This window comes from Somniosus microcephalus, chromosome 3, assembly GCF_052327205.1.
Source record: "Somniosus microcephalus isolate GS21.2 chromosome 3, FLI_Smic_1.0, whole genome shotgun sequence".
In the NCBI taxonomy this organism is placed as follows: domain Eukaryota; kingdom Metazoa; phylum Chordata; class Chondrichthyes; order Squaliformes; family Somniosidae; genus Somniosus; species Somniosus microcephalus.
In genome coordinates this window covers 94,840,368-94,863,780 of record NC_140989.1, presented here as the reverse complement: position 1 = coordinate 94,863,780, position 23,413 = coordinate 94,840,368, and the positions used below count along the sequence as shown (strand labels likewise).

At 42.1% G+C, this 23,413-nt stretch overlaps 1 protein-coding gene across 21 annotated transcripts in view; it reads left to right on the top strand.

Annotated features, from left to right (window-relative positions):
* Window positions 1–14,140, top strand: part of LOC147121217 (girdin-like) — a 456,789-nt gene extending 442,649 nt beyond the window's left edge. For 6 of the 21 annotated variants that reach the window (XM_085981371.1, XM_085981368.1, XM_085981378.1 and 3 more), the window contains 6 exons: window positions 69–155; window positions 520–600; window positions 1,274–1,551; window positions 3,433–3,919; window positions 10,850–10,952; window positions 12,513–14,140. In XM_085981371.1, coding sequence (XP_085837497.1) covers window positions 69–155; window positions 520–600; window positions 1,274–1,551; window positions 3,433–3,919; window positions 10,850–10,914 — 998 coding nt within the window. In that variant the 3' untranslated portion in view covers window positions 10,915–10,952; window positions 12,513–14,140. Of the gene's footprint in view, window positions 1–68; window positions 156–320; window positions 603–678; window positions 790–1,273; window positions 1,552–3,432; window positions 8,439–10,849; window positions 10,953–12,512 lie in introns of those variants that run through there. The other 15 variants (XM_085981374.1, XM_085981373.1, XM_085981369.1 and 12 more) reach the window with 14 other exon arrangements.
* The last annotated feature ends 9,273 nt before the right edge of the window (window positions 14,141–23,413 follow it).

The following is a 23,413-nucleotide window of genomic DNA, read 5'->3' as shown; positions in this document are numbered from 1 at the left end:
CAATGATGAAGCTTTTTTTTCCTATTAAAGATACTAACATATGTACTTGTTTCTATTTGGGCAAGAAGGGTTACAGAGTAATTATTGTGGATACACTCCAGCTCCTTCTGTTCTTGGCAGCTCTACAATGTGCAGAGTGCCTTGTCACATTTGTTGTAAGTCATACTATCACACCCATTTTCCTGCATGTTCTATACTATATATTATTCAGCATGAAATAGCCTGACTTTCCACTAACTTACTTTTGCCCTGAAAGGACTACTGTTTTATTTCTGTCCTGTCCATTCCCTTATGTTTCTGTTTATCTGCTTTTCCTGTAGTGCTGTGTTCCAAAGTGTCCAATTGGACTGCCTCAAAATTTCTTGGCTTTCTGATCTGTAAGACACAACTCTTTTCTGACCTTGGGCATGCTCAGCCTATGGCACACTGCATGCATTCCTGCCTCAGCTGTTTCTCTGGTCAAAGGTAAAGTGTCCTCTGCTCATTTTTATCTCATGCTGTCTCCCAATTTCCATTTAGCTTTCAGACCAGCCAGCCTTGATAGTAGCAAGACATCCAGTAGCAATAACAATAATAATGCTTCAGCCCACGATGTAAAAGGTATGCCATGGCTGATTTTTTTTTAACCATTTCCATTTTAATGCTGGTATTGTTTTCACTTTTTTGTATTTCGTTCAGGCTGCGTGCTGATATGCAATGAGCGTGTCCTGGGATGAACATTTTATTGCATGATTCAGAATATTTTCATGCACACTGGAATTTAAAAAGTTGGAATAGACAGAAAAAATGGTACTCATATCTTCTTGATTTGATGCCAATTTTATATTGGTACTATTATTTGTAAGTTGAATCTGCAAACTGGCTAGCACAGGTGTTAATATTTCCTCCCTGTTTTCTGTTGCATTCGGTATTAAGCTGCAGCAATTTTTTGAAATGTGACTTCTCTTACCAAAAGATAAAGAACTACACCAATACCATTTTTACGACAGCATTGTATTGCTTTTTGCAACTATATTCTGTTTGCATAATAGGCTTGAAATTATTGGTAAAGTGTACCTACCACTATAATACTCTGGCTTCATATACAATATTTAGATCTGCTTTGTTTGTGCAGATATGATACCAAGTAAAGTGGTCTAATCTGTCAATGATTTGATGGAATTTATTCTGTTTGCACAGAAATGTCAGGTGTTTTTTCTATGCTTAGCAGTATTTCATGGCTGATATGCTAGATAAGGCTAGGTTTTACGCGCTGATGTATTTTACCTCTAAGCAGGTGCAGCTAATGGTGGCCACAGTAGGTCCCAAAGTCACAGCAGTGGAGAATATGTTCCAGTTTATGACAATCATGTATTGTCGAGCAGCAGCCTTCTATCTAGTCATCATACACACAATTTGGAAAAAGACAATCCGTCCCTCCAAAACAAAGAACCTAGAACTGATGACACCCAAAGTCGTTCTCAGCAAAGAAATAAAGCCACATCGCCTGGAAGTGAAATAGTTACCTTACAACAGTTTCTGGAGGAGAGCAACGTAAACCAATCCCCACAGGTTAGTGTCACAGGAAAATCATTTAGTCCATGTCAATTATATTATTTCTTCATCAATTGTTTCCCACATACCATACCAGTATGAGAAAAAGCTCACTAGAGACACATATCTTATTCAGATTATCTTAAGATGGAACAACGTGTTTAGCTTGTTCTTGTTTTTTAGCGGAATATACTTTTCCTGGACTCTGTTGAACACCGTTTTAAATGTTTCCCATTGCTGTTCTACGTCATTGTTTGCCAATATTGTTGTCCATTTTATTTTCCCAAGTTCTATTCTCAGCCCCTCAAAATCAGCTTTTCTCCAATCTATTAACCTGGTCTTCGTCATACTTCTGTCCGTCTCAATTATTACTTTAAAGCGTCCACCACGAGCACATCAATGAACTGAAAACAGCTTTCAAAATTACAAAACATAACTCACTCACATAACAGGCCAGCATAGTACAGTGTAGTAAAATCCAATATATGGGAATATAGGAACAGGAGAAGACCATTCAACCCCTCGAGCCTATTCCTCCATTCAGTTAGATCATGGCTGATATGTACCTCAACTCCATTTACCCCCCTTTGTTCCATATCCCCTGATATCCTTACCTAACAAAAATCTATTGATCGCAGTCTTGAAAATTTCAGTTGACCCAACATCCACAGCCTTTTTGGGAAGAGAGTTCCAGATTTCCAACTACACCCTTTGTGTGTAAAAATGCTTCTTTATTTCACTCCTAAATGGCCTAGCTCTAATTTTAAGATTATGCCCCCTTATTCTGGATTCCCTCTCCAGAGGAAATCGTTTTTCACCACTACTCTACTCTATGAAATCCCTTTATCATTTTAAACACCTCAGTTGGATTGTCTCTCAACCTTCTAAACTTGAGGGAGTACAAGCCAGTTTTATCTAACCTGTCTTCATAATTTAACTGTTTAAGCCCTGGTATTCTGTGCTGTTGTACCCCTTTCAAGGCCATATATCTTTCCTGCGGTTCGGTGCCCAAATGTCTAGGTGTAATTCTTTAAATGTAGCAAAACTCATCACCATTTTTTATTTTATTTCCAAACATTGTACTTTGCAAATGCAGTGTGTTCAAATAAGCCACTTACTAAATTCACAACAGGAACCTCCTCCTTATGCCACAAAATCGGCTGCAACTGGTCTTGATGAAAAAAATATTTTTTAGAAAAATCTGCATTGTAACTGCTTACTTTTCATGTGCAACTTCTTTGGGGACAACCATTAAATAAGTACATCTTTAACTGTAACTCAGAAACTATCAGCTCATCTGAAAATATTTTTCTTTAGTTTATGCACAACTAGCAGTGGGAGAAAGTTATCTCTTTACTGCTTTTAACTGCCCCCATCCTGCAATTCAACTGATCTGATTTGTTTGATAATGACAACCTTCAGTCCTATGGGGGGTAGGGGGAGCACAGGCCAGGAATACCCTCGGAGCTGTTCCCGCTGCACCGGAAGTAAAGTTAAGCGGTGGAGCGGGAACAAATCCAAGGAATTTTTTTTTAAGAGCTAATAAGCTGATAATTAGGTTGAAATGCTGACTATCAGTTTAAAAAGGTGGTTGTTGGCATGTTTGATCAGTTCTGAGCCAGATTACTAAATGAGGTGCCACACAGAATAGCACCCCATTTATCATGCTACATGAGGAAGGAAAATGAGATTCCCAACATTCAAATTGAGATTTCGGATAAAGTATCATGAATGGTATTGATAGCAGCTGTGGAAAAGTCTGCTATCCAGAATATGCTGCATTTTAGCTGAAGGGAGAATCAAAGTAGCATGTGAGATAAAATCTATAAATATATTAACTGGTTCATTTATTCGAACTCTCCTTAACTGGTTCATTTATTCGAACTCTCTTTTGCACAGATACGATCTGCAGGCCATGAGAATTTTTTAGATGATGTTTTCACAAAAATCACAGATCTGCCTGAACTAGTTGGAACTGAGAAATTGAATCAGGACCTTATCAATAATGGTGCTACTGTTAGATCACCTAGAGGAAGAGAGACTGTCGACTCTTCCAGTGGAAAATTACAAAAGCCTGGGCAGTACGTACGGCCAAGTCCTCGAAAACCAAACCATCTCTGTGTTACAAGCACCCCAGTAGATCCAACAATTCAATGCCAAGGAAAGACTGTGTCTGCCTGCGAACTGCCAACTGTGCTACAGCGACCATCCCAAACAGACTGCACCACTTCTCCTACTCTACCCCGTGCAAGTCATGTGATCTCTACAGCAGAGGGTTCAAGTCGAAGAACAAGCATTCATGAATTCATGTCAAGAGATAGTAGAGCACCTGTGTCGATAGATCCTTCTCCAGGCAAGGTGGTAACGAGCACTCAGACATTACCCAGTGAGTACCAAGCAGATCATTACCACCATCCCCATTTTCCTCACCATGTAGCTTACCAGATTCAAGCAGCATCTAATTTGCAGAAATCTAAATTAATCAGACCTTATGGCCATGGTCAGTCACTAGATTCTGACTATAATCCCACAAATACCAAGAGAGTTTTTTGTGCTGCTGCAAGTGATGAAAAAAGCCAAACCATTTCAAAATCTGCCTCATCCCTTGGGCTAAGTATTGTATCTGGCTCCATGATTGCCGAACCCAACCCAATTGGAATGGTTTCCTTTACCAATGTTCATCTTTCCTCATCCAATTTGTCCACTAATCCCATCAGTAATATCAGTAGACTGCCTCAGAGACCCATAGCACGGCCAACTGATATCGCAATGGTGTCGCCAATTACAACAATTCAGCATCCAGAGGAGGATCAGCGAGTCATAGTTTCAAAATCCGCTGATGAACTATTTAAGTTTGAGAATCAGGATAACAGTGGGTTAAATTCCCCTCTTATCGGTGGTAAATCCCCCTCTGGTGACTGTACAGAAGAAAGCATGAATGTTTCTGTGTCCCCTTCAGTAATGTCAGAAGACAAGCAGACTGTATGGTATGAATATGGATGTGTCTGAATGACTTGCCATTATTTGTGGTGCTGCCAAATGATTACCAATTTGCAGAGTTTAAAATAGTAGGGTCCAGAAAAAGTAATAACATGAGCAGCAAATATCTTAAGAACTGAATACCCCAAATGGCAACAACCAATATACATGATATCAGTCAAAAATAGGATATCGGATAAGCTATTTTGTCAAGAGTACAGAAATAAAATTAATTCTTGTTGCAGTCATGCAGCCTTCCTTTGCTGATGTTGACACATTCATAAATTACACTACACAGTTTTCCTGACTGAAATTGTGTACATTCATAACATTTAATAGTATATGTATTGAAACCTTAGCATGCATAAAACTAATCTTATTTTCATTAACAATTTAATTTATGAGTATATTTTGTTTATGTTGTAAAACTTAACTGCTGTGCCTTTTGGATTTGATCCTTTATATTTTAATCTGAATCTATTTTAGATTTAGAAGCTTCACAATTTTTTTTGAAGGAAGTTCATCTGACTTCTGAACACAGGATAAGCTTAACATAATGCTCACGTCTGGTGTTCAGCATTTTCTTGAATATTTCTTAAATATATGAGGTCCTATATACAAAGTTAGATGTATTTTAACAAGGATGAAATACCATTGCAAATGGAGAAATTGGTTATTTTTAAGCTGGCGTTGCTCTGCAGCCCTCTATCAAAAGGTTCTTAACTGCTACAAATAATTTTGCACAGCTATTTCTTTTTAAAATATAAAATTTGTCAGTCCTGTTCCTAACCACTTCATTTATTTTGTAAAATACACTGGCCCATTTTTTTGTATTGATAGTGGAAGTTTGTAAATGGTGCATATTTGCACCTTTCATTCATTATTTTTCTGACTCTGCAGCCTTGCAGAAAGATAAAATAGTAATTAAATGAAAGCACACCTGATGGTTTCACAAATCAAAGTACCAATATGTCCCATGCCACATAGAACATGGATCTGCATTTATGACTCCCCACATGGAGAGTTATTAATTTCAACTGGGCCGTCATAGGGAGGTGCAAAGTGCAGCCCAAATGCTTTCTTACAAAGAGGGAGGCAAATTGGGGGAGTTGGTTGGAGAGGCAAAGAAGCCCTAATGGAACCACGAGAGAGGGGAATGCATCAAAAATAACTTTGTTTAAAAAACATGTAACTTTTACTTAAATAAGAAAGCAGTTTTTAGTTTTCCTTTAAATTTCATACTTTACCATCTGATTTAACAACAATGTGCAAAGTAGAGTAATGTCTGATAATGAAACTGAAACATTCCTTTATGCTGACTTACACAAAGTATTAACTGAAGCTCCTGCAAAAAAACCTGCAAGGTTTACCTGACTAAAATACAGTTTAACATTTGTATACTGTTCTAAACCATAATTAGGTTTCAGACTTTAAAATACTACCAACACTTTCAAATACTACACTGTTGCCCATTATACATTTCCAGTGGACATGGAAATATTTCTTATTTATTTTTTTAAAAAGTTCTGACAGCTTTATTGCTGGGCATTTAATTTTTAATTTGAAGAAATATTTAAATCTTACTAAAATTTCAAAACATAACATTTTTCTTGCATAATTGGGGTACTATTTTATTTCAGAATTTTTTTAATGAAACATGTGGCATCTTGGACCTCCTGAATCATCAATATATCTATATCTTGGGATTCTTGCAAACCAAGTTAATTGTGGGCCTAAAGCTTTTTCTGTTTCTATGTAACTGATTTTATTCACCATCAAGCAGTTAATTGCACACTACCAGGGAAAATTGTAGCAGGAGGTGCAAAGTAGTGGTATACATACTTAGATGGGTATTAAGTTCCTCTTTACATGGAGTGAACTCTCAGTTTTATTTTGTTTAGGGATAGGCAGGGAACTAGTGATGTAATTGGTTAGCACACTGTCCTTTTACCTCTGGGACTTGGATTTGAATGGTCCCCAAACTGATCGCATGAAAGCCTTGTATGTAAAGTTCCTACCTGAAGTGAGTTTGTCAAGTTGCTAGTGAATTTTGCACCATAGCACTACCACCAATTCACCACAAATTATATAAGTCCGGCAATTTAGTGCTATAAATTTTGAGTGTTATGAGGAAATAAAAAAATGCATCTGGCCTTGAGGGGATACTTTTCTGAGGTAAGGCATCTTAATCGGAGTAGACAAAATTTGCCTCATGTTTCTTCATGTTGTACTTGACCAGGAAGTGCATAATGCTAATTTGGATGACCAGTAACTCCAATCCTAGCTCCAACATCATTCACCTTGATGAGCACAACATTTTAAAAGGACAGATTATCTCAAAATAAAACAAACACTTTGCATTGGGTCAAATACAGTTATTTGCCAAATTACCCTCAATTGGTTCACTCCGGTTATGCTGTTTGAATCTCATTTCTAATTATAAGCAAGCCTTTTACAAATCTGAAAGTTATGACATTTTTACTGAGCAATTATTGAGTATTTCAGCAATTTCCTTTAATGTTTAGAATCTGCTCTATTAGAAGTACATTAACAGCGCAGTTGCAAGGTTGCATCAGTGTCCCAAATTCTGGTCAGAAATCTACTTTAGATTTCTTTGATTTGGTCTTATTATTCTTGAGTAAGCAAGCTAAGTTGATAAAGACACCATAATATAGATGAAAGAACAGTCAAGATAATAACATGGGATATAAAAGTGTGTGACATTAACTTGGATTACTGGAAAATGTATCATACACTATATAATAAAACTCAGTGTGGCATTAGACTGTTAAACGGTAGATGAATAAGAACCAATATCATTCTCCTGCCCCCCCTCTAGTGATGAATTAAAAACAGCAGACTTATGAAGTTAAATAAGTATTGCTCTGTATATTATTTAAACTCAATGGATATGATAACAGGAAGTTTAACTGTCACTAATGTGTCACTAGTTACTAACATACTTGAAGGAAATAAAAACAGAAAATGCTGGAAACACTCAGCAGGTCAGGCAGCATTTGACGAAAGGTCATCGACCTGAAACATTAACCCTCTTTCTCTCTCCACAGATGCTTCCTGATCTGATTATTTCCAACATTTTCCATTTTTATTTCAGATTTTCAGCATCTGTGGTATTTTGCTTTTGTAACATATTTGAAGGGTTCCATTCAAGAAAATTATAAATTAAAAATGTTAAATATGATAATCAAAGTCTTCAGGAAAATCAGAGATGTGTAGAATTATACATTTTTGAAAAGTTTGATTAATTTCTTATAGATAATCCAGGGCATTTTATCATATAAATGGCAATTTATATTTTAAAATGTTTGACAATGTTGTCAGAATCTAAATAGCAGTAAATTACTTTGGTAAGTAAAATATGCAATGTGCATGTTTACTACATTAAGACAACCAATATAATGCAAAAGAGTCATATCATGGGCTATCATAGGGTTTTGTTAACATATTAAAGTAAGACTATCCAATGTCCACTGAAATATTCCAGTAAAACTAAGCTTTTGAAAAACTGGAAAAGTGATTTAGTTCTAAATATGCAGTTTCTAAATTTATAAAAGAAAAATCAGTTTTTCCCAAAGTTTCAAATGTTCCAGCATATCCACACAGACATTAGTGTTAATCCAACCAATGTGAAGATCCTGAAGACAATCGTTGTCGTCCGATTTAATCAGTATTTGAATTCCAGATATTGTATCCATCAGAGGACTTAATAGTTTTGGGTGGAGCTGGCTTTAGAAGATCATTGCTATTGTCTTTTTATTTTGTTTCAATAAATTTGATACTAAAGTTATGTGGTTGTTATCACTTGTGTAGAGAAGAAAAAATAAGTTAGCATTGAAGGTTACATATAATCTGTGTATTTGTGATGTCGATTTAATAAAAGATTTACCTTGCTTGTTTTAAACTTATGCAAACTCATGGTGTAATGTTATCGTGCATGTTTCACCCTGTGCATGGCTGGTTCACTCCTTGCTGTGCCTTTCTTCTGTGTGTAATTGGTAACTGACTCTTTTGATCTTGCATCAAAATATATACGCATATACATAGTACCAACTAACAATCACAGATATTCAAATATTTTATTGCTTTTGCATGTTTTTGTAATTAGATGAAATGGAACACAATGTCAGAAGGTTGTCCATCATGTATATTTAAGCTAGATGTTCTATTTATATATAGTGTTTTGTCTGTTGTGTTCCCTTTCATTGTTATCATGTGTTTTGACTTTCCTTTCCATGTCAGCCAACAGGAGAATTGTTTTGCAGGGTGAGCTAGGTATATCTGACAATTGCACTGCAGGTGCAACTACTATGTTGGACATAGCATCCTGAATAGGCTGTCTTTAATCTTTCCCATGGAGGTTAGCCAGGTTTTTAGAAACTGAGATTTGAATATAGGCTGTCCAAGCCAAAGGCTGATGTTCTATCACCAGAGCTACTGGGCCATCAAGTTCTATCACTATTTTTGGAAATAGCACATGGTGCATTTTAATACAAATAACCACTATTGAAGACAAATAAAATATATATGTTAAGTATAAGATACTTATAGTCCAGATATCCTAGTCTAGAGAGGGTTACAAGATAGTAAACACATTGAGGGGTTGTAATGAAATCATAAAATGCAAGTGGCATTGGGAAGGAGCTGAGCCAGTTTTGTTAAAAGTAGCTGGATTGCGTGTCTTCGCAATTTAAAAAAAATAACATTTTTAATCGCAAATTTAGCTGTAGTGATGGTAATAATAATAGATTGCTTTTTATGATCTAAATTAATTTTTGTAAGTTTGTCTTAAAATGTCTAAATAGTTTTCCTATGCCATTAATGTTTGTTTAAAAAATCATAAACATAATTATGAATTTCTGATGACTCCTGTATTGTACAATCCAATGACTTATGTGGCTAGGTGTCAAATTTTGTTTTATAACGCTCCTGTGAAGTGCCTTGGGATATTTTACTACGTTAAAGGCGCTATATAAATACAAGTTGTTGTTTAGAGTTACTTGGATTTGGTGTTTTCACGCACTGTATTACAGTAAATTTACACAACTTAGTTATTTTACATTAAAACCGTAGCCATTTTGCTTTGCACTGACGCTGCAATTATAGCGTAATAGAGTGACTGCTGCCAACGAACTGGAAGCTACCGGAAGCTGTGCAGAAGCATTCTGCGCATAAATGTCAGGTTCTAAATTTAAAAAGTAAATATCCGGTCCTAAATAAGAAAAAAATAACGTTCACCACAACAGACACAGGAGCTGATCGCGATAAACACACTCCGCGAGAGTACAATAAAACTCTCTCAATCTGACAACATCCAAATATCACCTTCAAGTTACATTTCCTAATTAAATTGTACTGGAAATTTTAGCAGTTCATTCTGATGAATTAATCACACCGCTGCCACTCTCCCTTCGCTACCCTCCCTCTCGTTTTCGTCCCCAGTCTCTTTGTCTAGCGCTCCTTTATCTCTCCACACTGTCTCTACTCTCTCTCAATGATTCTTTTTCCAGCTGATTAAATCCTAACATCCTGAGCCTGCATTCTGTTCACCAGCCGCGTGCTCAATGATCCTATTCTCAGAGTCAGGTTGTTCAATGGTGAAGCCTCTGTAAATAGTTTAATGTTTATACAAATCATCCAAGTCTCCACCTGTTCACCTACATTGATCTGCAATGCATGGAGTAAACAGAATTGAATGCCTCTTCCAGAGAGACCTCACAATACCTGAAATTTCCACCCCCTTACCTCCTTTCTCACCAATCTGTGGGAAGTCTGGCGAGAACAACCAAAAAACCACTGGAACTGCGCATGCGTAACTACTTTATTTCGTTTGCAGCAATCGCATCCATAGTGTAAATCCAGCCTGATTCTGGAGTCAGGGCCTGATCTTGACACTGAAGCAAAGTAGAATCAGACTCCCTCCTGCTCCAGAGTCAATTTGGGCCTTAACACCTGATGTACACTCCTCAAATTTGGCACCGGTGTGAAGCCGAACTGCTTTGCACTAACAAACTACTAAAAGATAATAAAAACAGAAAATGCTGGAAATACACAGCCAGTCAGGCAGCATCTGTGAAGAGAGAAACAGAGTCAACGTTTCAGGTCGATGACCTTTCGTCAGAACTGAAAAAAGTTAGATCGACCTGAAACGTTAACTCTGTTTCTCCATAAATGCTGTCTGACCTGACTAGTATTTCCAGCATTTTCTGTTTTTATTTCAGATTTCCAGCATCCGCAGTATTTTACTTTTGTGTTGAAGTACTGAAAGATGTTTGGCAGGTAACTGATCCATTTAAAATGCTTTGATTATTTTCTGCAGATAAGGAATCTGTGCAGGAACTCAGAAGTGCACAAGGCAAAACTGAGGAGCAACAGAGCTCCTAGATGTAAATGCCCATCATCTGGTGATGTGGGGTATAGTGGTGAGTTTCCTGCCCAGAGTGTAAATGGGAGGATACCATTTACCAGTTTACAAACTAACTCTTTATTGCAGATACATTCTGCTGCGGCTGGCTTAACAGATCTAAAAATGTGCTTGCTTATTCTATTAAATTGGCTTTTTGTAACACGTTAATGAGTTAAGCAATATTAACTGATAATTTTTCATTCTGCATGCCTGGGCAGGGAACTTCCAAGTATTGCTTAATACAGATGCGAATAAGTATTTAAACGTAATTTATTTTGCATCCATGCAACACACTACCATGGCTTGTTAATTCCAATTCTTTTCATGATTTATCGCCTTTGTCATTTTTGTATTAAGGTTGTTTTGCAAAATTCTCTCTATCTTATGACAAAGTTCAACAAATCTTTTTAAAGTATTTTAATGGGAAAATATATTCATCTAAATTACCACTCAATTTTAGCTGTTAGTAAGAGAGATACAGTACACACAGAAACTATTCCCATGTTGCATATTTCAAAACTGTTTGTCCATGGCAACCTGGGAACAAATACTTTGCATAGAAATTGCACTTCAATGACAGAGTTCCATTTTCCTTATTTGTGTTGTCACTGAAATGCACATTCAAAACATCTGCTTTCAGATTAGTAATAAATATTTTTTAATTAAAATAAGGGACACTAATAGATCTATAGAAGTATAATTTTGGATCAAATGGCATTTAAGAAGAATACAGTTCCCCTTTTTTTTTAAAAAAAAGCATTTACAAGGCATGTCAAGTGCTGGTAAACAAAAGACCCAAGATCCGATTCTAGCCATGTTCCCAACACATTCACGTTTCTCATCGACTTCACTTGCCTGCCTTCAGGCACATGTAGGCTGCTCATTCCAGAGGAGGAGGGGCCTAATTTAAATGGCAGTCATTTTAACCACGGACCTGACTAAGGTCCGCCCAATCTCCAACCCACCAGCAAAAGCTGGTGGCAGCAAGGATCCTGGTCACAGGCGGCCCAGTTAAGTGATTTTGTTTTGTAAATTTTTTAAGGTTCCTTTGTGGGCCCGGAGAAACAAGAGTGCTCTTCCTGACCCCACAAGGATACCTTGGCCCTCCCCTGCCCCTGGCTTCCCTCACCCGATCACAGACTTGCTGACACCCCTCCCAAATCACCCCACCAATTTTGACTTCTGCCCGCCATGCTGGCTTCAGGCGGAGGTCAATATCTGAGTATGTAAATGAGGCCCAGCAGTTTGAAAACTGAACAGTTTACTGGTCATTTCAGCCCCGCACCTCCAATTTCTGCCATGAGTTAAAAATGTTCCTCTAGTTTTACTAATGTATTAAATTTTGACTTTCTATGGAGATGACATACGGCATGAAATGTTTAAGTATTATCACTTCAGGAATGTTTGTGTCCTGTGCTATCCTTTTTTCCATCTGCTGGAAACTTTTCTCGTGCACGATCGCATTTATGATATTTTGTACTGTTTTTTGTTTTTAATCATTTCAAACATTACCATTATCTAAAATCTTTCTAAATTCTTTCTTTTCTCATCTTCTTTCCTCTGACCTGCAAAACAGAAAGAAAAGTGTCCTTCAAACTGTCAATTTGAAACCTATAGTTCTGAAGCACCAAGACTGTCTACGTAAAGAAATATTACTAAAGCATTAAGTGATGAATCCTATTCAAGGACCTCCCTTCAGTAGACCTGTAATGAGACATTTACTCTTCCTTGAATCAAGGAGCACAGTTGGACTCCAATGTAATGAAATACTTTCAGTCGGAGTAACAATTTTTGTGAAGTTTCACAGATTTTTCATCAAAGGTCATTTAAGTCCTACACGGAAATCGAATACAATCTAGATGCCATGAACAGTTTTACAAACTGTTTCTTCATCTAACTGACTTTTAAGAACCAGTCACAGCATATTTTAGTTTCAGTTTTAATTTTTCATTAAAGCTTTAAAAACAAAGTCTGGTAGTTTTATTATTTGCAAGACCATGCAGAGACTGCAGCATTGTTGCGGAGCTGCACTGTGTCCTGCATATATCAGATATGCAGACAAATTAGTTTATGGTATTTTGCACTAACTACCTTTTGGGTTATCACATACTGCATGATGTACTCCACTAGCAATATGATGGTCATGTTCTGGTTTATAATACCATAATGTTTATTTTTGGCATGTAATGCAAACCTAACATATATAATGTAAAAGGCCTCTTCACGACTGAATTGAAACCCTGTATGTTTACATCTTTATCGCTATGTATGTGCGAATTGGAATTTTGTAACATGTCTTTTTAAGTTAACTATAAGATAGTACAGGAAGTGTATGCAATCGTTTTTTAACTGCTGGCAAGGATTTTATGTCATGCTGAATTTCTGACGATAACATCTGACACTGCTTGGATAGTCACTGACAGTGCTAATTTTAGGAAAAGTGGCATGCTTTTTTCAGTTTTCATAACTGTTTGTGAATTTGTTGTTTTTTTATAATCCTAAAGCATTAGTAAATTTTGTTACTCATTAAATTTTGTGCGCATTACTGCCTAGAAAATAACCTTGTACAAATTGAATATTTGCATACTGACTGAATTGAGAGCTACAGCAGTAATACGTTCACAAGGATAGTTGCAATCAATATTTGTTTTATTATTATATTTAGATTTTGTTTCTAAAAATGGATAATCTGTTCCTATGCTTTAGTCAGATTGTAATTTGTTGGATTAACAGTCAGGAGTTGCTCTTTTACATCCTGAAATTAGTTGACAGATGTTCAAAAATATTTTCTTACCTGTGCCCGGTCTTCACACACTGATTTTAGTTTTATTTCAAGTCTTTCGTGTTTAGTATTTTTTAATGAATTATTTTTGTACAAAATGTGCACTCATGGGAGTACTCTAAACTGTCTATCTTGTGGAAGATTTGAATTTAACAGTATTTAAGAATGTCATTGTCACCATTTCATTTACACTACTCAATCACAAATGACCATTTATAGATACCATAATGAAAAGATGGTGTCTGTGTCAGAGGTTGTTTTTTTTAATAACATCATAGCATGCTAATGTAATAGATTGAAGGTACTGGGACAGTGCCATTGCTTTTTGATGTCCAAATTAGATTTTCATCTCAAGGAGTGTCTAAAGTACTCGTACTATTGGTTTATTTATGTACAGCTTAATAAAACTAGTATTAACTGCAGTTTCCTAACTGTTCTAAAACACAGATGTTTGTCATCAAGTAATAGGAGTGACTGATGGTGTGCAGAGACACTTCATAACCATCATACAAATGTAAGGATGAATGTTTTAGTACTGCTGCAGTTCAAGTTCATAAAGCATCTTTCCCATCATATCATATCAAGAGATCCTTCAAGCTCAAAGAAAAGTGCATGATCAATTTGTGTTCCCTTGTAGTTCTCAATAGAAAAAAGACAGGCATTTACATAGTACCTTATTAAGCCACATCTCAAAGCGCTGCACATATAATGAATTACTTTGAAATTCAGTGATTTATGTAGGTAAATGCAGCAGCCATTTTACACACTGCAAAGATCCTATAAACAGCTATTTGTTTTGAGTGGTGTTGATTGAGGAAAGAGTTTTGGCCAGGATACTGTAGAATTCCCCAGTCTTCAAATAGTGCATGGGATCATTAACGTCCACCAGAATCTAGCTGGAACTTATTCAAAGGACAGCACCTCTAATAATGTTGTATACCCTCAGCACTGCGCTAAAGTATCAGGCTTGATTATATGATCAGATTATGGCATGGAATTTAAACCCACAACCTTTAGACTTAAAGATGAGTGTCACTGCTGCGAACCAAGCTCACACCAGAACAAAAGGTTCTGAACTTCTCTCCTGAAACCTAAACACATGCTGTAAGAATGAACTTTTCCAAGAAATAATCCTGACAGTTATGTCAGCAGTATGTCGAGTGACTGCCTAGCATCCATCAATCTCAACAATGCAGCTTCCTAATGTAAGAATTAGTGAGTACTTCAGAAAAATACTTAGAATCAGTGGGCAAACATTACCACTATAAGGTACTGCTCTTTGCTTCACGATGTACCTGACATAAGTCACGCACCTAATAGTACATTTACACTGTAGCACAGGTCTGAGAACAGTAGGTGCAGTTTGGATTCCAATCAGGCAAAAGGCTGTTTACATTTCTTGTCTACTGCCTGGCTGGACCTTAACAAACCTGCTTAGAAGAGAGTTCGGCACAAGCATGCACAGCACTACAATGTAAATGTTTAGAGTGGAAAGGAAAGAATCCATGCTCTGGACATTTAAATTAAAGTCGAGTAGAATTACAAAGTGCCCAGATTTGACATTGCACTGATTTACATTCCATGCAGTTGATGTGTCTTCAATAACTCAAAGACAAGGAATTTAAAGGATTCAACTAAGGCTTTTAATCACTAAGAACATAGCAGCATTACAGGTCTTCCCACATCGGGTGTCTGGTAGGAATGACTCATACAGCTCCTGAGACCTTTATATGGCAAAAGACAGGGGCGTAGCCAATACACACAATAGGAACAAAAGGGGGTGGGCGGTTCACACAATACAAGCAGGTGAAACACACAGGTAAAACACATAGGCTGATGAAGGCATATATTTCATCACAGCAGTATCAAACAAAAGCAAAAAGAAACTATCCTCTCTAGAGAGTCTCACAACAGCTCACTCTGGAGTCTGCTTAAGCCCTGACTCTGAATTTACTCTAATAAAATGAAGGGAAACTGATTGGAGACTGTTCTGGGTCTTCTAATTCTGCCACCGAACAATTCCTGAACATTCAAAACCAACTGATGCTCTTCATGACAGTCACAAGATTTCAACCAAAGCCATAAAACAGCCAGAATAGACAACGACCGCAACGTTTGGGCGCTATGGGTGGTATTTTGGTTTTGCTGGTGCGGGCTGCGGCAGGTGCCATCTTGGGTAGGGCAGAAGTATGCAGAGTAGACAGATTGTGGCGTCAATCAGCATGTAACACTGATTTTATGCCCACTGCTATTTTGGAGTTTAACGCTCCAGCTAACGCCCTCTCATAAGCTCACACAGCTGAACACACGTTCAACAGCAGCAAAGAACCCTCACCAGTGCCATTTAAAGGGATCATCACTTACAGGTTAGTTGCTGGTTGATTTCTACTAGCTTTGCTGAGTTTGTAGTTATTTGAAGTAGCTAAAGGCTACAGGGAGTGGTGTGGCAGGTGCTGAAGGACTTTGTCCTAGCCTCAAAGAGTCTGCACAGACCACTTGCTCCAAGACATGGGTGCACTAGTAGGCATTCTGTTTGGCCTACAGCATAACAGGGAGAATGAGCAGAGGTGACACAGAGCAGGACAAGCTGCAGGGAGAAGAGCTTTCAGCAGGAGGCCATATCCACCCAGGGTGTTCAGGGAGCAATACTCCTACCTGAACCTCAGCAAGGAACAGTATGTCAGACTTCTGCACTTCACCAAGGACATCCTCACTGAAATCTGCCACCTGCTGCAGCCGCAACTGCAACCTCAAAGCAGGGCGAGAACCGCACTGCCAGTGACTGAAGGTCACGGTGGCCATGAACTTTTATGGGTCGGGCTCCTTCCAAGCTGGAGCAGGAAATATTTGCAACATCTCCCAGTTGGCCGTGCACTGTTACATAAGGGAGGTAACTGAGTCTGTATTCCAAGAGAACTGAGAACATTTCCTTATCTCTGACCAGAGAGAGAAGCAGGCGGAGTGAGCATGCAGCTTCGCGAGGATTGTAGGCTTCCCCATGGTGCACGCACATCGCTTTGCGGATGCTGCATGTAAACTCAGATGTACCGCAACCGAAAAGGATTCCACTCCCTCAATGTCCAGCTGCTGTGCAACCATACTCGGTGAATCGTGCAGGTGGTAGTCCAGAATCCTGGCAGCAGTCATGATACCTTCATTCTGCGGCAGTCCGCTGTCCCATCTGTATTTGAGCCACCACAACAATTCAGAGGCTGGCTACTGGGCGACCAGGGCTAGCTGTTAACAACATGGCTCATGACTCCAGTGTGCAACCCACGCACACATGGGCAGCATTCATACAATGAAAGTCATACTGCCACATGAAATACCATTGAGCAGACCATTGGCATGCTGAAGCAATGCTTCGGCTGCCTGGTCCGCTCTGTAGGAGCCCTGCACTACTTGGAAGAGCAGGTGTTGAGATTCATGGTGGTCTGCTGCATGGTGGTCTGCTGCATGCTGCACAACCTCGCCATCATGTGGGCACAGCCCATGCCACCAGTTTTACTGTGACCAGCTGAGGAGGAAGAAGAGCAAGGGAGCAGGCAACCCAGACAGCCCTTTTCTTGCTGGGCTGTCCGTGACCGACTTATCCGGCTGCAAAACCAGTAAATGCAACTCCAATTCCACATTCGCCAACAGTCCCACCCCTTCCCTCTGTCATTGACCATCACAGTGTCTGTTTGGCCACAACACAATGAAAAATAAAAGCCAACACAAAATAAACATTCCAAACCAAATTTATAAATTAAATCACGCCATATTGCATACAAAGGTAAACTAATCACCCTTGTAAATTCCCTTAGTGCCTGTCTTCCGCGTGCCTTTGCCTGTCCTAGTGCTCCTATGCACTGCTACCCCAGTGGCTGCAGCATTGCTGATGGAGGCTGCTGACTTTCAGTGGAGGAGACTGCAGATGGCGTTGCAGGACAACCTCGAATACCTCTGGGCCTAGAAGACCCAGCTTCAGTTTGGGCTGGCTTGCTGACAGGCAATAAATAGCAAGGGTACTGGCAGAGAGGGAGGACGAATGCTGTCATTCTGAGAGAACAACAGTATTGTGCTCCACGGAGCCACTGCCACACTCTGAGGCGGCACCACAACAATCCTAGCAATCTCTTGGATGACAGATTGCTGTGATACATTGCAAGCCCCTTTGAACACTTATGCATAGCCACGATGGCAGCAAACTGAGCTTGCGTAACAGCAGTCTGAGCTTCCACTGCAGCACCCAGACATTGGGTGGTTTCTGCTTGTGCTGCAATGGAAGCTGAGATATCAGCCATCAGACGCTGCATCCTGGTTGTGTCTGCAAGTGCACTAATGGAGTTGGCCATCACTTCCATGCTGGAAAGGATGGGCTCCAAGCTCTGCGCAATGCCCTGTGCCAAGTTGGTGCAGGACTCCTACATGCTCCTTGACATTGCACACAGGCTTTCTGGCAGGCCTGCCAATGCACCAAGCATTTCATTGTGCATACCCATCAGCCTTCTTCTATAGCCTGCCCCATCGAAGTGCTCATCTGAGTCCTTTGCAGCAGAACTCATGTGCGACCTCACCCTCCGGGGAGCTGGCACTTGCGCTATCCTTTCCCCCTGCCCTGCCTGAAGGCCACTCATGCCCGGTGTCTCACCACGTGCAGACCTCACATCTAAGGTATCCACTAAAGTACATGGAGTGTCAGTATCGGGCTGGTGGCTGCGAGTGAAATCGACTGACGGTGCTGTGTCGTCTTCATTACTGCTTTCTTCCTCTTCCACCTGTTGCTGTTCCACCACTGCCTGGCCAGGTTGCAGTTCTTGGATATCTGAAAGGAGAAAGGCACAAGGGTAGGGTTGCAGTGCGGGGAGGGGGGAAAGTAAGAGGAGAAGGCTTACACCACCTGCAACTTTTAAATCAAAAGACATTGTGGGATGAAGGAGAAGTGGGATATGAGAAGGAGGATTTGGTATGAGGATAATGTCATCTTCAATTGATTCAGCCCTACCACTGGCAACGAGCGCAGCAATGGCCGCTCCAATGATGGCAGCCACCGTTTCCTCCATCGGGGGGTAAGGTCATGCCTGTCGCCCGCTGGTTAGCTCCTGCTATCTCTGGCTATGCTCCAACTTGTCCCACAAGATAGAGGGAAGGGTTAATGTGTTTGGGTGATGTGGCTGTCACAATTGAAAAGCTGGCAATGTGTGCAAGCTCGGAGATGTGGGTGTGAGGCTCACAGCAGTGAGGGTGAGGTGAAGTTATGAATGTAAGGCCTGAGTCCTGTTTGATAGAGATTGTTGGTAGGTGAGTGATGGGGGTGTGGTGCATTGAGCAGTGTGTGAGGCCAGTGGTGCAGTTGTTGGGATATGGCATTTGAAGATGAATTCACTGACCTTGACCACTGATGTGAGGTCATAGAACGTTTTGCGACACTGCATCCATGTCCTCGGAGCTTGACTTCTGGCATTGATCGCCACAGCTACCTGCTTCCACTGCCTTCACAGAGTTTATTTGGAGGGCCTCCTGGCACCCTGTGGACAGAGGACCTCTCCTCCTATCCACCTCCTCCACCAAGGCTGCTAGTGCAGCGTCCGAGAACCTTGGAGCACTCTCTCCCCTGTTGCGCCATTACTCACTGTTCTTGCAGGTCATACTCTCTTCCCTAGCCACTTCCAGCACCTGCTCCAGCCAGAATGCACCTCCCCTTTAAGAGGTGCAGGCTAGCTTTAAGTGTTGCTAGCCTCGCATGAACTTGAGCCCTCTGCTGAGGCGTTCAACCACTCAACAACGCATTTAGCACTGCCTCAATGCTCCAATCATTTAAATTAGCAGGCAGCATGAGGTTTGCATGCTGCCTGCATCGGAAGCAATGGGCATGGGTTGATAAATTTAACCCCCAAGCCCTTTAAGCCTGGTCGTTCTGAGGTCAGTAGCACCTATATTGGAAACAAAGCTGGGTGGTTTTAGGGGTGACTATGCAGCTGAATCACTGACAAGTTGGCCCCGATTTTCCCAAAGGTGCGGGGAATTGTCGGGTTCCCCGAATGTTGGGTTCCGACCCGAATCTAAATGGGTTAGCCAGCTGCACGCAATTTTCTCTCAATTGGCCAATTAATTTCCAGCCTGTGGGCACCCTTGCTAAGTGTCCATTTCCAGTCAGAAAGCCCCACATTATGATGTCATCATTCGTGGTGCTTTTAAAGTCTCCAGCAAGCTTCTCAACCTCTGCAGGCTTCCCAACCAGTCATACAGAATGGCAGAGGAGCCTGCACCAGCTGCTGCCAGCGGCAGAGGCTCAGCTGCCGCCAAATTTGATGAGACGTCCTCCAGACATTGGTGGATGGGGTAAGGGCCCACAGGGAGGTCCCCTTCCCTAGCTCAGGGAGGAAGAGGCCTCCCAAAGAGTCCAGGGCTGCATGGATGGAGGTGGCTGCAGAGGTGAACTCTCAGGGAGTCACCCGACGGACCTAGATACAGTGCAGGAAGCGTTTCCATGACCTTCACCGTACAGGAAAAGTAAGTATGAAGTTTCCATCACCCTCAACCTAATCCCCATTGCCTTTCCCCAACAGCACTCGGCTTCAGCAATCTCTTCCTCCACTTCACAGTCACATCCATGCACCCTTACCCATTCCCTCTCTATGCTCACCATCACATAACTATTCCACCATGCAGCCCTCACACTGCCTCTCACTCTGATGCTTGGAACACAACTGACAACACATAGGGAGGGCCCTTGGTCTTGCAGCCTCACAACATCTTTGTCTCCTTCTAAGTATCTATGCTATGCAATCTCTACACTCACTCCTGCACTCTCACTCAAACTCCACTTGTCTCCCTCATTGCAGGAAAAGAGAGCTCACAATAGGAGAGAGCGTGCGAGGACTGGAGGAGGACCACCCTCAATCGCCCACCTGACCCCCTGGGAGGAAGCAGTGATGGAGATTGCTGGGGCTGACATGGCTGCGGAAGCTGGGGCAGGAGAGACAGGGGCAAGCCCGCAAGCTGGTGACAGAATAGTTTCCCATCTCATTGACATAGCATGAGTCGCTGATATGATTCTGAAGCTACATCATTTGGACTTATGAGCATATGCCAAATCCAATGTGCAAGTAGCCTTGACATCAGATCTCTAACTCCTTTACTCCCCCACAGGACCATCCGGAGCCCCTGTCCCCACTGCCGAGGAGGAAGAGGCTTTGCAGCCAGACACCTCAGAGGAAGCTACAGCCTCTGAGAGTGCAGCGTCAGCAGAAGTAAGCGCACCCAGCACCAGCGCAGACACTCACACGGCGGGGTGGGGGGGGAGGTGGCCTTCGGGACATAGAGTAGTGTTGTCACCTGGTGTTTCACAGCTCACAAGTGAGCATCAGCAGATTGTGGAGACAGGGACAGCAGTGGAGAGTCCTCGTCGGAGGGCGCAGGCCTCTGCCAGCTCAGCTCAGCTGCATGTTGACCCTATGCCTCTGGGTCCATCTGCAAGAGAGGAGGTGATGGATCTCCATGCACAGATGCAGGAGTCTCTGACAGGTTTTGTCTCCAGGGTCGCTGTGAGTGTGGAGCGAATGGAGGAGTCCATGGCGAGCATGAGCACAGCCTTATTGGAGTCATTGGCGCATGAAAGCATCACCACGGAAAGGATGGCTACCTCCGTGGTAAGGCTGGCTACCGCCGAGGAGAGGAGGGCTATGGCCATGGAGGAGCTTAGTCGCCAGGGTATCGAAAACATGGTGAGTGCTCAGAATAGAATGATATCTCTTGAGGAGCGATGGGCATCCATTGAGCACCGAAACCATACCTTCATGGAAGTCCCTCTGAACAGGACTTCCAGTGCAGAGACGGGTCCCCATGGCCCCCCTGATGTGCAGCAAGGTGCTCTCCAGCCACTTGCAGGCACTGAGGGGGAGCTGACCCATGAGAGGGAGGTTGTTGGCACACCTCAAGGAAGTGGGGACTCCTCTCCACGCGCTCACACTTCCATGCCACTTCAGAGCCCTCAGTCAGAGCCCCGCCGGAGTCCACACCCAAGGGAGATAGGAGTCTCAACCCCTGCACAGCCACAGGAGCAGCAGACTGCTGATGACCTCTCACAGGCTCGCCACCCCAGGATGCCCGCCAAAGGTGTCGAGATAGGAGCAGCAGGAAAGTGAGCAAGGGGCCTCCACATCTGCGGCCGCAAACGAGACTCCAGGATGGTGTGTTGCCTCCCTGGTGCAAGGGTTAAGGATGTCTCCGAGCGACTCCAGAACATTTTGGAAGGGGAGGGTGAAGAGCCAGTTGTCGTGGTGCATATAGGCACCAACGATATAGGTAAAAAGCGGGATGAGGTCCTAAAAGCGGAGTATAGGGAGTTAGGAGATAAATTAAAAAACAGGACCTCAAAGGTAGTAATCTCAGGATTGCTACCAGTGCCACGTGCTAGTCAGAGTAGAAATAGAAGGATACTTCAGATGAATACGTGGCTAGAGGAATGGTGCCAGGGGGAGGGATTCAAGTTCCTGGGACATTGGAACCGGTTCTGGGGGAGGTGGGACCAGTTCAAACCGGACGGTCTGCACCTGGGCAGGGCTGGAACCAATGTCCTAGGGGGAGTGTTTGCTAGTGCTGTGGGGGAGGGTTTAAACTAAAATGGCAGGGGGTTGGGAACCTGAGCAGGGAGACAGGAAAGGGAAACAAGGATAAAAGCAAAAGATAGGAAGGAGAAAAACAAAAGTGGCAGTCAGAGAAATCAACGGTTTAAATCAAACATGGCCACAGTAAATAATAATTCTAATAGGTCTAAGAGCGTTAAAAAAACAAGCCTGAAGGCTATGGCCTAGAAATTCACTTGGGCGCGGGCAGCTCGCTCGCGCCCAAAAGTTAGCGCTGGGCGGGGAGGCATTAGCGCACGCCGTATATTCGTCTTCTGCGCCCCAATTCGGAAGCGGGCGCTATACCAGGGTGTGCCCGCCTCCGTTTGGGGCGCTGCAACTGAATATCGGCGCGCTAGTTGCCGCAGCGCCACCCGATGCGGTGCGGCAGGCTGCGGTACTGCAGGCCTCCTTCTCTTAAGGGGGAGGTGCCTGCAACGGCCGGAGCCCCGATCGCGAGTGCCGGCAAAAGAGCCCGGCACAACGGAGAAGTGCCGGGCTCCATGGAAACCAGCCGGCAATGCCGCGGGGGGGGGGGTGGAGGAGGCCGGGGAAGGAGGTGCGGGCAGGCGGCCGCCGAAAAAGCGGCCGGCCGCACCTTCAGCTTTAAAGCACCCCACTATGGCAGCAGGACGGCCCCATTTTCTGTTCGCTGTTTGCGCCCGCTTCGGAGGAGGCGGGCGCAAATAAATATGGGGATCGGCGTGGTTTCGGGGCGTTACGGGCCACCGCGCACATCGGTCCCGGCACAGCGCTAACGGCTACCGCCGCCAATACCGCTGCACTCAATTTCCGCGCTACCACCCAGCCGGCGCAAAAGACCTCTTTAGGCGCTAAGTGGGCGCAAGGCCCACTGAATTTCTAGGCCTTTGTGTCTTAATGCAAGGAGCATTTGTAATAAGGTGGATGAATTGGCTGCGCAAATAGAAGTAAACAAATACGATTTGGTTGGAATTACGGAAACGTGGCTCAAGGAAGGCCAGGACTGGGAACTTAATATCCAGGGGTATTCGATATTCAGGAAAGATAGGCAAAAAGGAAAGGGAGGTGGGGTAGCATTACTGGTTAAAGAAGGGATTAACACAA